Source organism: Pithys albifrons, chromosome 7 (genome assembly GCF_047495875.1).
Source record: "Pithys albifrons albifrons isolate INPA30051 chromosome 7, PitAlb_v1, whole genome shotgun sequence".
NCBI classification, from domain to species: domain Eukaryota; kingdom Metazoa; phylum Chordata; class Aves; order Passeriformes; family Thamnophilidae; genus Pithys; species Pithys albifrons.
The window spans coordinates 35,780,347-35,796,231 of NC_092464.1; the positions used below are offsets into that span (position 1 = coordinate 35,780,347).

The 15,885-nt window shown below is 36.8% G+C and overlaps 1 protein-coding gene across 2 annotated transcripts in view; it reads right to left on the reverse strand.

Annotated features, from left to right (window-relative positions):
* HACL1 (2-hydroxyacyl-CoA lyase 1) overlaps positions 1 to 15,885 on the reverse strand; it is a 20,130-nt gene continuing 4,245 nt past the window's right edge. For both annotated transcript variants that reach the window (XM_071561027.1, XM_071561026.1), the window contains exons 5-17: positions 13,807 to 13,879; positions 13,250 to 13,327; positions 12,175 to 12,269; positions 11,651 to 11,763; positions 9,909 to 10,044; positions 8,685 to 8,790; positions 7,275 to 7,358; positions 6,891 to 6,992; positions 5,812 to 5,966; positions 3,623 to 3,781; positions 3,219 to 3,326; positions 2,441 to 2,627; positions 1 to 2,027 (exon numbers count right to left, since the gene is read on the reverse strand). In XM_071561027.1, the coding sequence (XP_071417128.1) occupies positions 1,995 to 2,027; positions 2,441 to 2,627; positions 3,219 to 3,326; positions 3,623 to 3,781; positions 5,812 to 5,966; positions 6,891 to 6,992; positions 7,275 to 7,358; positions 8,685 to 8,790; positions 9,909 to 10,044; positions 11,651 to 11,763; positions 12,175 to 12,269; positions 13,250 to 13,327; positions 13,807 to 13,879 (1,429 nt within the window). In that variant the 3' untranslated portion in view covers positions 1 to 1,994. The remainder of the gene's footprint in view (positions 2,028 to 2,440; positions 2,628 to 3,218; positions 3,327 to 3,622; positions 3,782 to 5,811; positions 5,967 to 6,890; positions 6,993 to 7,274; positions 7,359 to 8,684; positions 8,791 to 9,908; positions 10,045 to 11,650; positions 11,764 to 12,174; positions 12,270 to 13,249; positions 13,328 to 13,806; positions 13,880 to 15,885) is intronic.

Below are 15,885 nucleotides of genomic sequence, written 5' to 3' on the forward strand. Positions count from 1 at the left end.
AACAATATGAAAATCACTTTTTATTAATTTTCAAGTATAAAACAAGAATTTATGCACTTACTTATCCAACGCAAATTATCTCCCCTGTGGTCAGTTCCAGCATTAACTCTTACAGATACTTTATACCATCATAATAGATTGTGTTTAATCATTGCAACATACCAAAATAAATTTGAGAGAGAAAAAGAATGCAGCAAAATTAATGACAAGATCCAACATTGTTCCACAATCTTTGCAGAGTACTTCTGAGAATACAGCAACTCTGCATTTCAGCAGTCTTACATTTGTGAGTTATATCCATTCTAGGATTTTATCCTTTTGCACTTCCTCGCCCTCCCTAAGGATATTACCTTTCTTGACTCAAGCATTCATAGTGCCACGTGGCTATTCCCAATTCCCACACATGTAAGAAGCAGTGGTACATCTAGTCAGACTGTGGTACCCTTGCTCATGTCAGATATTATCTTCCTGTTCTAGTGTGCAGAGACATTCCAGCCTAACAGTAACCTGAGGCCTTATGTCAGACCCAGACTGAAGTGCAGCAACCAACAAGCCAAGCCTTTGCAACAAACCTATATGGAGGCCACAAACCCCTGCCAGTCCAGTCCTCTTCTTTCTTGGGTCATCCAAGTGCCTTCCACTAGTTAACTAACACATACTGCCAATGAAATAATAGAAAACAAAGCAATCAAAACCCAAATCAGAGACAGAATTTCCCCTTTTGTGTATGTAAGAACAAAGAACAACCCACTGAATTTAAGAACAGATGTAAATATAAAGTAATCTGCATAGTAGTATCCTGAATAGCAGTTGCGTAGGCCATGACAGAAGCATAAAGAAAGAACTACTTCTCTCTTAAGTCAAATAGTCAGATGCAACAACAGGCAAAAACACAGCAGACAGAACCTCAGGTAGGCCAATTATCTGCATTCAATGTTGCCTCTGCATCACAGTCAATGTAAGATGGACACTGGGTTTCTAGACAGTGGAGAAAATTATATGAAAAACCTTTATTGCATAATTAGCCAGCCACAGCATGAGCACTGGTGGTTGCTTTGTGATGGCAGCCAAAATGAACATTATGCTTCAGTCTAACACTTTTTTTTTTGTTCCTCTGGCAAGGGATTTTTCTTTAGTTTTGTTTTGGTTTGAGACTTTTTGTGGGCTTTTTGTTGTTGTTATTTTTGCAGTAGTGGTAATGTTCTTTTTAAAATACTTCTGACCACAAAGATTTTTCATCTTATTCATCCTGGAAATCTCACTAATAAACACAGATATACTTTCAACCTACAGGGATGAGGGTGTTTTTTGTGAAGAGCAAAGCTCCAAACAAAAAACTAAGATTTTATTTTCCAACAAGCACCATAAGTCCCAGTTAACAAAAAAAATTCAGTAAAAAGAAACAGCTCTTGAGTAAGTCTGGATTTTTAATACACTGTTTCTACATTTAGTAGAATCTGAAAAAGAATCTGTAAAATTAGGAAGCTACTATCAATGCAATAGGCTTCGACACATAATGAGGGCAAGCAGGATTTTGCACAAGATGCTTTGTTTTGGTCCTTAGAGGACAGTCTCTAACAAGCAGCATGTTGGTGGCTGGTTAAAAATGAAGCTACTATAGTTGCAGACTATAGCCAAAGACTTCCATGTTTTGGTCAGCATAAACCACTCAACCTATTCTGTTCATCCAGAACATCCAAGATTTTAATTCACAAATGATGGGCATTACTATGTAAAAGAAAAAAGAAAAACTATGTAATTTTATGATCAGTGTTTCTGTACAATCTGCTAGAAGGCCTAGTATACATTCATACATGTCTTTCTCATTTAACAATTCATTAATTTCAGCATTTAAAGTTTCCTCTAATGGCAGTTCTAAAATTCCACTTTATTCCAATGGCTATGTAAAATACAGTTGTATCAATTCCAATTCTGGAAACCAGTTCAGTTTTGTTTAATGTACTGCCTTGCACCACAATCATCATCCTCTTCTACTACAGGTTCGAACGAGTCAGCCAGGGAAATTCCTGGAAGCAAAAAAACAAACCAACACAGAATAAAAACCATATCAGAATGGACAAAGAGTAAGAGGAACAGTTAGCTAGCAGTAGGAATCCACAGGAATTAAAGACTGCTCAAAAATGTTTCACCTCATTTTGTCAAGAATGAAAAGGAATAGCCTTAAATCCAGAAACCGTCATGAAGGCCACTGCGCATTAAAAGAGCCAATGGGGGACAAAAAAACCCAAATAAGCAAATAACAAGGAAAGCAGATGGCATGGTATGAAAGGACCCATTCTCCCATCTTCCAACTCTAAACACAATCTTTCTGCCTTGCAACTATCTCTGCCTTCTCTGTGGTTTAAGTGATAGTTTCTGAGGTTTTCAGAAGCTCACCAACATGAAGCTTGTAGAAAAAGAAAGGAAAACATATACATACCTGTTTCTTTCTGTCGGATTGTGGATCAATCATTACATTTATAAGAGAAGGTGTTTGCTCGTCAGTCAGGCTTGCTTTCAGAGCATTCTGCAATTCTTCTGGTGTTTTAACAAAGTATCCTTTACCTCCAAAGGCAGACATAATGTCCTCATAGTGTGAATTTGGCAGGAGAGAAACAGGAGGTACACTGTAACAAAACAGAAAACCGGATTAATGGTATGGAAGAATTGCCACACCGACCAATTTAATTACTTTAGCACGACTTTTGAAGTGCAAGATGGTTGTGCTGGCCTGTTGAATTCTTCTGGGCTGGAAGAACTATGGTTACTATATCACTTACACTATGTTTATAGGGTATCATACTCATTTTCATCTTCTGAAGACATTCCAAAACTTTAGCCAAGCTCTCTTTCTCCAGAGATTCCAGTTCCAGAAGCAGAAGTCCAGTGTAAACTCAGAGCTCAAGCCTCAGGTACTTGGAAGATTATCATGATTTAATGTTAGCCCACTATGAGCTCTGTATGTGACCTGAACTGCTGTAGGAACCCAAGACAACTAACAGAGAATCATCCCTCTGCTGCACTTTATGCAAACAACAGTCTGTACTTAGGATGGCTGCTTGCTTTTGGTAACTTGTGCTCACTTACATGAACTTAGCCCAGGACTAAATTCCCTTTCTAAAAGCAATTTCAATCTGGATTACAAAGCATTAAAAATGAAGAGAATGACCATTTTGGTCACTTCTGTAATTAACAGGACATACTTTGAAGATGCTTACCATGTAGCAGGATCGCCAAACTTTAACATCTCCTTCCAGGCATTTGCATTCAAACCAGTGTAAATCCCATTGTTGTTTACTACAATAATCAGAATTGGCAAGTTGTACCTACAGAAAGACACATTTGGAAGAATTCTGAAATACTTGCCCCTTTCTGTAAAATGTTAACAGTGCTAATTTTCTTTAAAAGTAAAATAAATTTTAAAAAATCACTTTCAGCTGAAACATGATCTAATCAACACCTGTAGAGCACTATGTCACAATAACATAAAAATGATCATGTGTAGAGTTTCTGGATTGTTTTCATGTGCTTTGTGGGTACCTCACCTAACAGCAGCATCACTGCCCTTCTAGTTAAAGTGATCCTGGCAAAGAGTGTCTTCTTCAGCAAAAAACCCAGTTACCTGCAAATAGTCTCCACCTCCATCCCAGAAAATCCAAAAGCACTATCTCCCTCTATGCAGATGACTCGCTTTCCAGGTGTTCGGTCTTTGGCTACCATTGCAGCTGCTATGGCAAACCCCAGTCCCACACCCATTGTTCCAAAAGTACCTGCATCCAACCTAAAGGGGAGAATACAGAATTACTATACCTTTATTTCTACTCAGTCTCTTCAATTAATCCATGGTGAATTACTTTTAATACTTTGCCATATACTATTCATATACTGTTTCATAAACAATTGGTACAAAGAGATACCAGATGTACTGATTATTATATTCAGCCAATCACTTGATATGACAGCAAATATTTTAAGTTATATAAACATAATGGAACTGTAATTAAAATTAAGAACTCTTGTACACTAGTTGTACTACAATAAAGACCTATTCTCATATGCTTTTAGCTTGCTTAGTAACAATATTTCAAAAACATTCTATTAGTGTAGAGACAGACAGACAACATGAAGTATTTCTATATTTAATTCCTTGAAAATACACCTACAAGTCTGAAAGCCATCAAATAAATACTGCTGTTCGAATTTTAGTCTTCTGTTCAACTAATTTGAAATCAAATTGAAAGGTATGATTAAGTTAGATCATTTCAATCGGAAGCACATAATGGATGCAAAAGTACATAAAGAACTAGATTATTCTAGGGTTAACTTTTCACGTTTGCTTTCAGATATGTGCAATGCAATCTGAAGAGACAATCATTAACATTACTGTGTCCTTATTTTAAATGTTGGGGAAAAATATGCAAACTCTTCCCACAACTCTACTGGAAATATGTGGGTGGGGTTTTCTTTGGTTCTTGGTTGTCTTTTGTTTATAAAACATTTAGGTTTACAAAGTATTTAGGTTTATTTAGGACTTTAGTGCTACTTTAGCAAGAAGGTATAAGCTTCATAGATGAGAAGTTTCACATCACATAACACTACTTTTCCCCCTCCTGTTCAAACACAGCACTTAATTTCTACTTACATTAAAACTTGACCACATGTAATGATCAAAGTGACACCAACACTTCCAAATATGAGTACCTATGTTTTAGGCATGGAGGGTTTACATGAAAGCATGCTCAATATATAATCCAATTTTCAAGTTTTCCTTATTTTCAAGAGTTTCAAAGAAAAACTTTTCATATGAGTTCTTGTCCTGGGTTGAGCTGGCAAAACGCCAACTGTCCAGGACAGAGTGAAAAGGGTTCCTCCTCCCCCCAACCAGCTAAGGGGAAAAGAAGAGGGAGAGAGGGAAAAAAAAACTTCCAAAGCCAGGTCTATGCTGAAACTAACTACATGTATTTATACAGAAAAGAGAAAATTAAGAGGAAACTACAATGTAACACACACTTACACAAGTCATGTATAACAAGAAATAACTTCCCACTTCCCAGTAAACACAAATTCTACCATTTTAACTACAAATCATTCTAGAGAAGTTGGTACTTCAGAGACAGACTTAAGCAGAGAGAAAAGCTAGGAACAAATATTTTACTTCCCTCAGATAACATGATGTTAAGCCGGTGCTCTGGGCTTGGGCCTCCCCATCCCTCCTGGGACAGCAGAGTGTCTTGCTGGCACCACAGCTGTGAAGCAACTGAACTAAGCCACACCCACACACCAGCTCTTACCCCTTTTGAGATGATGCAATATGGTATGGAATACAATATTATTGGCTAGAAGGAGTCAGGTGTTAGCTAGCTCATCCCAGCTCAAGTCAGCTGACAATCCTAGGCCTAGCTGAACTTTAAAACCTAAGTTTAGGCCCACCTGGCTAAACCCATAACAGTTCTTAACAACATGAGAATCCCAATGATTGTTTTTATTTTTAATCAAAATTTACCACAGACTGTGAGCACAAAAATTAACATCTAGGTCAGGGAATTCACCACCATGCTCCTCACTCACTTTCCACATGAGAGTGAGAAACTATCACCATCCTGTTGCAGAGCACACAGAGAAATGTTAAAATCTATGACAGGACATCAATACATAGGTGAAAAACTTTCCTTAAACCCTCTCCCAACCCAGTAAATTTTTAATTTTTTATTTACAACCTTTAAAAAGAATTACAAAAATTTGGACCATCATACTTTTCAGCTAAATGAAAACATTTATACATAGATTAGCACAACACAAAAGATACCACACCTTTGACGGGGGTAGTAATTTGGAAGCATAGTCCGTCCAATGTCCATGGTGTTTGCTCCCTCACTTACTAAAATGCAGTCCTTGGGTATCAGTTCTCTGATGTGATGAAAGACTGTATAATAATTCATAGGCAGGGATTTCTGTAATGCTAATCCCTTAAAAATAAGAAATATTAGTAACTCCTATGGATAGAATTTACGGTAATGTGCAAAACTGAGACATGTAAATAATAACTACAGAAATAAAAATGCACTCTACTAGGTAAGGATGAAATATTTGGTTTTCTATGCACTACGTCAAGGTCACTCTTTCTTCTATCTATCCTAGTGACACAACATATTTGTCAGAGGCTCAACCAGCATAGCAACCCTTCAGTGCCCCATCAACAGAAGGTATTAAAACTCAGTTTAACCTGAGAGGTACGTAAAATTTTTCTGCACATGGGTTTGACTATTGACAACTCTAAGTGAGCTGGCATCTGTGTGCTGGGAGGTAGTTGAAAGGAGCAATTTGCTAGAATGAATTTATTTTAGATCCCAATCTTGGAAACATGCATCTGAAGTTGCAGAATGAGTTGCATAAAATCAGGCATATAGCAGGCACCTGTGGTCTCTTAGTCTTAATAGCTACTTACTTTCAACATAGATTATACTTAGATCAGCATTGCTAAACTGCAATTTACAGAAGAAATCTAAGAATGCACCTTCACATAAGCCACTTGGAGTACTTGCAGGTAGTTGTAGTATCTGTGCACTGCTTAGAAGTTGCTGCCTGTAATACAGCAGTTTCACTGTGGTCTTCTACTAATGGCTTTAAGAATCTAATCCCAAAGTTCATTGACTTCCACACAGTTTGAATTTATAGAAAACAATAGAATACTTCACCCATAATACTTAAGTTACAGCTCAAAAGCCTAAGAAGAGTAAGCCCATACCTGAACAGCATAAATTTTCAAAGTGTGGGTGACATGACTGAGAAGTAATTGAGGAGGTTGGATACAGAGCAGTGACAAAACTGACATTGTATCATCAGTACCTGTTAAAGCAAGAAACCTTCTCTTTTCTTTAATGCAACACTACCTTTGATCTTTCCTCGTTGTTCTTTATTTTCCCTCTTAGCCTCTTCCACCACTCTGAATTAGAAGGATATTTCAAAGATCTTTTGCTGAATTCTTCTAAGAGCTGGAACAATATTAAAATGTCGAAGTGTCTTTCAACATGTTTAAAAAACAACACAAGCATCAAGAATAACATGGTCAAGACAGATACCTGCACAATCACAGGAACACTGGTCTGAATCTAACATATAACTTGAGAACATACTGGATGCACAGCATGAATATACTACCTGAAAAATGGCTTTTCTTGAACAGTTGGGGTTCTTTTTCTTTTAACTGGCAACTTACTTTATATGAATCAGAAAAAATTAAGGTCAAAACAGGAGGACATAAGACATTACATTACCTGCTTAGTCACAGCGTTTATGTCACCTAATAAAATTGCAGCTGGCCTTACATTATTCCCCAGCTCTTCTGCACAAATATCAATCTATATTTCAAAAAGAAAGACCACCATTAACTTGAGGATATTAAAGACATTTGGTTTTTTCAGTTCAAGTGAGGAACATGGTCTAACATACATACATGTCTAACATTGTCTTCATACCTTGTGCTGGCTGTAAAGACAACTTTGTCTTTCCTTTAAATTACATCAGGAAATCCTTTATTCAAAGTGAAATCATATAGAACTTTTTTAGAACATTAAGGAGAAGAAGGTGGTGATTTTAGGGACAGTTATATGAGAACTAGGCTTAGGTATACTTGTAAAGTCTATACAAAGCAGTAATTTCCTTACTGAGAAAATTGTGTGAATGCTACATGACAGTAAGAGTTTAGCTAGTATGAAGAAACTGAAAAGTAAGTTGCAATGACTGAAGCAACTTCCCCACTTGCTTTATAAGTGATGAATGAAAATTCTGAGATTACATGGACAATTAACTTAAGACCATGTCACACAGACTATGTACTGACTTAGTATTTTCATACTAATCTCTGACAGTGAAAATAATATTTACATTCTTTAGAGAAAGGAACATAAAATATGCATTATTTCTAAAAACAGTATTTGTAAAAATAAGATGTATATTTGGAAAAAATTAGCTTAAAAATTTACACCATTGCTCTGGAAAAGATGTAAAGTTTGGAATTTGAGATTATGTTCCAGACCACTGTAAGCAGGCCAACCAGCACGCTGAATCAACTACTCCTATTCAATCACAGACTCTTAAGAGGATTTTAAGGACATAAACAACTCAAAGATTTGTCTTTCTGAGAGCTGGCAAACTGTAAAACTCATTAAGTAGTTAAATAGCCTTTCTTCCTCTTTTCTTATTAACATTTTATTAACATTTTTGAGCTCTTGTATTATGACTGACTTGGGATCTGAAAGCAATTGTATTTAAAAAAAATCACCTAAGAGAACAGTCAAACAGTATGAAAGACATAACAATTTCAAAGACAGTTTGCTTTCAATGATGGAAATCCCAGTGTTCCAAAGACCATGAAAGTATCACGAGTCTAATCCTGTATTAGTCAAATGCATAGAAGTGTCTGCACATCTTATTACAGCAGCATGAAGTTCTCAACAGTGGGAACAATGCTGTGACCATTCTTAGAAAAAAATAAGGAAGTAACAAAAAATTATTAAAGAAATCGTAAGTAGCTCTGAAAAACTGCCATAACTATATGCACTGTATTGTCCCTAGGGCAGCATCTGCCACATGAAATACACTACCAAAATAGTTTACAATAATTGCTCTATGCAATGCTAGAACACAGAAGACTTCCTTTAAGTGATAATAACTTGCCTGTTTACCTGAATAACCTTTACATCCTGTTGAAACCTTGGTGGAAGACCAAAATGCAGAATCCAATTCAACCTTGCACCAAGCAAGATGATTACATCAGCATGCTGTAATGCCCTAATAGAGGGAAATGAAAGAATCAGATGAGGAGTAGTTATTACATTTAATAATCTTTGCACAATTAGAAGCAATCCTAATCACCACCCCAGAATATACACAAAATCCTTCCTTTAAGCCGCTTCTTTAGCCCTAAAATCCTGCATCGTTTTACACAGCCTATCACCAAGCCATTCTTGAGTTTAGGAACATAAGAAAACCAATTACTATTATTCTAACACACTGTGTTTAGGAAAGGTATCACAACATTAGGAGACTAACAAGATACTGTAATTGACGCTGAGGTTAAAGCAAAAGACTCACTACTGTGACACTGGCAATCGTGAGTGTCAAAATTAAAATTTGTGGATCTCTCAGTTTAGTCTCAGAACCTCTCATTTTACTCTCCTGGTAATTTACCTTTCAGATGGGTAGGCAACATTTGGTATATTCTTTAATTCTCCATTTTGCTTAACAGCACACTTAACAGTTACAAAGCTAAGATGCTCAGAAATGGACAACATTTTAATCTCAGTGTATATAAATGCTCCATCTACAAGCCGACTCTGTGCATATTCATACATAGTTGGGTTCTTACAGTCCATTCCCATTAATTTTGCCGAAAGACAAAAAAAGCTCTTAAAAATTACTTGAAACATAGTCTTTCAGTGCAGTTTGAAACACCTTACTTTTCTTTATAAATAAAGTTCAATTTATTGATTGTGTAGTGCAAATACCACACAGAGACAGCAGATGGCAAAACTTCAATTGCAACAAGTGCATCCCAAGCTTCTGTTTATGGCATTAAAATAAAAAGCCAGCAGTTAGCCTAGTGTCTGTTTAAAATAAACTGTTTGCCAGTTCCATTTTATGGTATGAAACACATACTAGCTACATTGACACATCTTGCATCAGTTTCACAGTTCCAGAATATTAGGCCTCAGATAAAGTATCTTCCTGGTCAGCATTCTAAAGTGATTCACCTAAATATGTTGCCCCTTTCCTGCCCTACAATGAGGTGCAAAATGTGGTTGAAAAATGTTTCCTCTATGCATTTTGTCTTCCCTGGCATCTCCAGACCACCAAAATTCCTAGCTGTTTCTCAGATGTTAGGATTAGAAGCCTTGTTTTATATTTACGTGGATCTTGCTGCAGCTACACAGTTTGGATGGTTATCAGGAACTACTCCTTTTGCCATTGGAGTAGGCAAAAAAGGCAGTCCACAAAAGTCCACCATCTTTCTGATGTTGTTTTCAGCATGTGAATAAGCAGCACCTGAATGAAATGAAAGAGACTGCTTAACACTACAGAAACCGACTGCACTCCCTTGAACTTCCATTAACCTGATTACACATTGGCACAAGGAGTTCTGTTCCCCATTATGAAAGCTGTCTCTTATTTTTCATTCTGAAGAACTCAAAACCTAACATGCCAAACCACAGATATTTGAGTTTAAAATGTCACATATTTTCGACAGAAGGGATTGATTTGGGGTTAAGACTTCAGCTGAACTATTTAGTTATTTCTCTGAAATAGGGAAGGGAAATTACAAAATTTTGTTTATTTAGAATGACAATTTTTAGTGGTAAAGTTTGGTATCATGGGGCAGAGGCTTCTGTAACAGCAACATGAAATGGCTTTTATGTTGTCATGTCATTTCTTTCTTGCCCCCTGCATGCTGTTGTACCACGTGCTCCATAGCAATCTGCCGAAAGAGGCCCTACTACAAGCCTTTAATGAAAAGAGAGAAGCCCGAAGATGAGCTTGTAAAGGTTTGTTTGTGCACACATTTACTGTGATGCCTTCAGTACATGGCTGCTGACTTAAGCTTGCCCAGGCAACCTGGAGTAACTGACTGGTCCTTGTGCAATGACTTCAGTCTGTGAGTCTTGAACACTGAAGAACAAACTTTCGTATGCATGTCAAAAATTCTGCTAACAACCATATACAACACAAAGTACAGATACATTTGTTGAGTAGATTCTCAGTTGTTGACATCAACAAAACACAGAACTATGTATTTTTGTGGTTTCTACCTTTCACTTTCAAATACCTTTTTGACAAAGTCCCCATAGCCTCTCCTGATGTACCTTCTGTTTGCAATTTCATTACCTAATCAATTATAGGATCCATCTCATTTCAATCATTGCACTCCCTAATTAAACACAGATACAGATTGTTCCAACATCTGCAGTAAAACAGCATGGGTTAAACAAGCTGATTATTTCAATTCTGTTCCTGGTTGACCCATATCATCAGCACCACTGCACTGGCTAATATTCCATAAGGAGGAACAAAACAAGTGAACCAGCACAGAGAATAATTACCCTCTATCTCCAGGGGCACCTCTACTTCAGAAATTAATTACACTGGCTGAGTAGATGGAAAGTCTGCAGCAATAACAGCAACACCTGCTCTATTGCTTTATATCCCCAAACAGGTAGGCTGGCACTTTCAGTAAGATCAAATGGAAAAATGACCTTTGGTTATTCTGATTCTTGCTATATGTGCCAGAGCATCAGAGAGAAAATATTAATTTCTGTATTCTAACAGAATTTGCCTGGCATTTTGGAAGTGATTTGGAAGGTATTTACTCTAGATTTAAAGAGAACTGTTACCCAATTTCTTTCTACATAAACTTCTATTTTATTAATTGACTTTTCTCTTAAACTAGATGAAAAAGACAACAGTTATAAAACAGAATAAAAATATTTAAAAAACCAAAGCAGATTTTAACATGAAATTCCAAAGAAGTTCGTGGTTTTTTCTACTGGTAGTTTTGTTTGTTTGTTTGTTTCACTAACACTTCTGGGGAAAAGTAATCACTTTGGTCACTGTTCTTGTCCCGAACTTGAACAGCTCAAAGCTACATCAAAGCTACCTTTGCCAATGATCAGCAGAGGCTGCTTGGAAAGAGCAATGATAGAGGCTGCTTTGGATACAGCGGAGTGCTCAGCCATGCTGATGGGAGGTGGCAGGCAGCATTCCACATACCTGAAGTAAAGCAAAACAAAAGAGGCTGTTAAAAAAATTCAAAACGAGAAATACTGAAAGAGAAAACCTATTGTTTAGCATAAAACTGCAGTTACTACACACATTACAGCATTCATTAGAATAGGATGTATTTTCTTAAAACAGGCTATGAAGTTTTGCCTCCTTGTTTCTTTAATCTTATAGGTAGTGTTCTTCCAGAGATGTACAGAGTGACATCATTATATTACCATACTAATTTGCTCCATTTTTGCACATTTCATTACAGACTGTAATCTGTATCATGTTATGATGGCATGTTACGTTTAGAGGCTGGATTTACTTGGTTTAAGAAAATAAAATATAAAAGTAACTTATAACTAAATTTTCTTTTCTTCAGGGACTTGAAAAATAATGAATGTAATCTTTACGCACTTGACAGAGCTCTTATTCACCTGAAGATTCACAAAATCCCCAGGTATGTCAATATAGCAGGAGCCTGGACGACCATATATGCTGGTTCTTACAGCCTAGAAAACAGATAATCACAGTTTTAATCATTGTTTCACAGAATTTTAAAAACAGTTATGTTTTAAAAGGCAAGAGAAAACCCTTCTGTAGGCAGAGAAGGTAAACAGTTTCACACTGCTGATTCATTTCAGGGAAAGCTTCCATGGAGTGACTTATATCAATAAAGTTTTGATTGCTATTTGCATTTTTGCCCATGTACCACCTGGGGCCTTTCAGCAGATGCACAATATTAGACTCTATACTTTTTGTTTATTTTAAAATGAGACAACTGTATTATCAGCTGTTAAGTCTGGAGATACAAAATTAAATGTTCATGCTGAACTCTATTCAAAGCAGCATAAACAGAGTTTACCAAGATAACCAATGCCTCCATCTTCTATTACTTTTGATTCCAGTTCTTCATTTGGAGGTAGATGCTCTGCTGAATTTGCAATTCTGGAAACAGTAGCTTTGTATGCAGAATTTGGGCTGACATGGCTGAAGTGCTGCTGCAGCAGTACCAAGAGACTTTTCTAATCCTCTCTGAAGCACTGAGATAAGGATGTGTTCTCTCTCACTCTCAGTAAAAACACCAACAAAGCAATAACCAAACTTGAAACCCAAACACAACCATCTCCACAGCCCCCCTCCAAACCTTCACATCAGAATGGTAAAACAGCTGAAGTTTGTAGTACATTTCTGGATCTCTCGCTAAAAGCATTTCTCTCATAAAAATTTTCCAACCCTGTCTGAAGCTAACAAAAAACACTGCTGGGATCAGTAAGCATCAGATTGGATCAGAATCTATTTCTAACCTATTCCATAGCATTGCTCCTAGGAAAAACCTCTCTGGTTGTTAATTTATTCAAACAACCATCATCTCATATCTGCAGGATAAAACTACTTAAGAGTAACAACTATACAAAAACAGATCCTCAAAACTTAAACAGAAGGAGACAGTTATCTGATGTTCTGTTACTAATTTTGTATTTTTTCATACCTTTTCAATAACAGCAGGAATAACTTCCACGCTACTTGGGCGGACAGACAGTTTGTTGTACAGCCTACCAGCTTCAACCTGAATAAATGCAAATAACCATTATATTGATTCATCAAATTGATTTTCTCATTTCCATCTATTGCAGCATTAATAAAATGAAAGAAATGTCAAATGAAAAGCAACAAGATGAAAACATCCCCATAGAAAAATGCAGCAGGTCAGCTGGTGGAAACTATCTCAAAACCATATTCATTCATCTGAGTGCTTAAGCTTTTGGGGTTTTTTTGCCTAGAAAGTGGTGTTTCTTTTCTTGGGAAGTTTATTTTGCTTTCATCCATCTCAGAATAGACAAAGGCAATTTACATGAGTATGTACAAAGACATTTCAGGCAATCTGCTCTATTTGCACAATGTCAATTTTGAACCAGTAGATGGAGCAAATCAACAGCATTTTAAGACCTGTTAGGAATTGTTAGTGTTTGGGATTGTTATTCCTACAATAATGAAGAAACAACATCAATTATTTAACTGAAACCTTTCTGTTGTATGTCTGTATACCTGTGGAAATTCTTGGAAAGCTCCCATGGTTTCCTGATTTCTGTCAGAAGAACCTCCAATAACAATCAAAGGCCTAGAAAAGTATATTTAAAAACAAAACAAAAGAAAGAAACTTAAGCATACATATATTTTTTGTAACTGAAAGCACATCTGTAAGTTCTTAAGTCAAATCCTACGGCTCTTGGGATGCTGTCCACACCTTCAGCATCCACAGATCTCCAAAGGAACAGACAATGACCAGCACAAAACAGGAATGGATTTTAAATATCAGAGTGTCAGACAGCAGACTTCCTAGCAGCTTTTGGGTCTCCAGTTTTAGGACAATCTCACCGTACTTACTGACTTGAATCTACCATAAAATTTCTAAAAAACAAGTTATATTGCAGGAAATTTTCATTCAAGTTTGGTAAAATGCATGACAAGGTGGTTTGAGTGGAACAACACCTCATCTAGAAAGCAAGAAAGTACTGATTGGTCTAAAAAGTATGAAGATGTTTGTATCGAGGCGATACTGTAACATGCACAAGCACCAGAACTAAGGAGCACATCAGGATACAATTTTTGGTAAGAATTAGGTTTTCTTTGTATATAATTTGGAACACAGCAGAAGTCAGCTGACTGACTGAGAGCATTTCTCCCTGCATTTTGTTTTTAGTAAAAACCACCAAAGCTCAAAGAAATTAAAAAAAATTAACATGTTTACAAGCAGTCCTGATCTTAAATTAGTTCATGGCCATGTGTGGAGGGCAGTATTACCTTACAATACAGGTTACAAATAACATAGGTGCAATTTTCATTAGAATTTTCACAAAACACAATAAATTATTTTCCTACAGGGAATAAAAACTAGTCTTTTACTCCACCTGTAGGTCAAACTCCTTAAAATCCTAAATGCTGAGTCAACAGAAGAAAGATGTCTTATTAATCTGCTTAATCATTCACATTAAATAGAAATATTGGGTCAATAGCTTTCCAGGTGTTTTCTCCTTAGCAATTTCTCTTCAGATACAGCCTTTCCTTTGACTGTATTTATCTACACAATGTATCATGCTGAAACATTTACAGTGTACTCCATGCATAATCCTAATTTAATCATCCATAAGCCTTGAGGATATGTGTATACAAGCTTCATAACCAGGCTATTTCTCTGCCATAAATCAAAAATCTCAGTTCTAATCCCCTGAGGTGGTGAAATGAGAACTTCAGGCTGTATCTTACCTTTGGGAAAATATTTATGGAAAAATACGCTTGGTGGATGCTCTACACATTTTATTCTGCTTATTCCCTGCCATCAGCAAAGTGATTACAGTCATCCATATATACTGAGTCTGACAGTGACAAACCCTCTCTCACTTATCTTTTCAGAACTTCTTTAAATGTTTTAATGAACAAAGTAACTCCTACTTCCTGATAATGAAATATCACTATGAAACTGCTCTACCTTTTAGAAAGCCAACTCCTAGAGCTGTATCTTGAAGAGATTTAGTTCTGCTCTTAAAGTTTTACATAATTTTCTTACTATATTGTCAAATATCTGTCCAACGAGGTAAGTCACTCCCTTCACTTTTTGCCAGGAGTACAGGTTTATGAAAGGTCAGGTAAACAGACCTTGTTTCAGACAAAAATAAGTTTGTGAGAAAATAAAAATATGTCTTGCAAAGCCATAAGTAAATGCCATGAACACATCCTTCTTACAATCAAATCCACGACTGTTCAAAAGAAAGGTCCTATGGGGAGAGGCTGAGGGAGCTGGGGTTGTTTAGCCTGGAGAAGAGGAGGCTCAGAGGTGACCTCATCACTGTCTACAACTACCTGAAGGGAAGTTCTAGCCAGGTGGGGGCTGGTCTCTTCTCCCAGGCACTCAGCAATAGGACAAGGGGGCACGGACTTAAGCTCTGCCAGGGGAAATTTAAGTTGGAGATCAGAAAAAGATTCGCTACAGAGAGAGTAATCAGGCATTGGAATGGCCTGCCCAGAGAGGGGGTGGATTCCCTGTCCCTTGAGGTTTTTAAACTGAGATTGGACGTGGCACTGAGTGCCATGATCTAGCAAATGGACTGGAGTGGACCAAGGATTGGA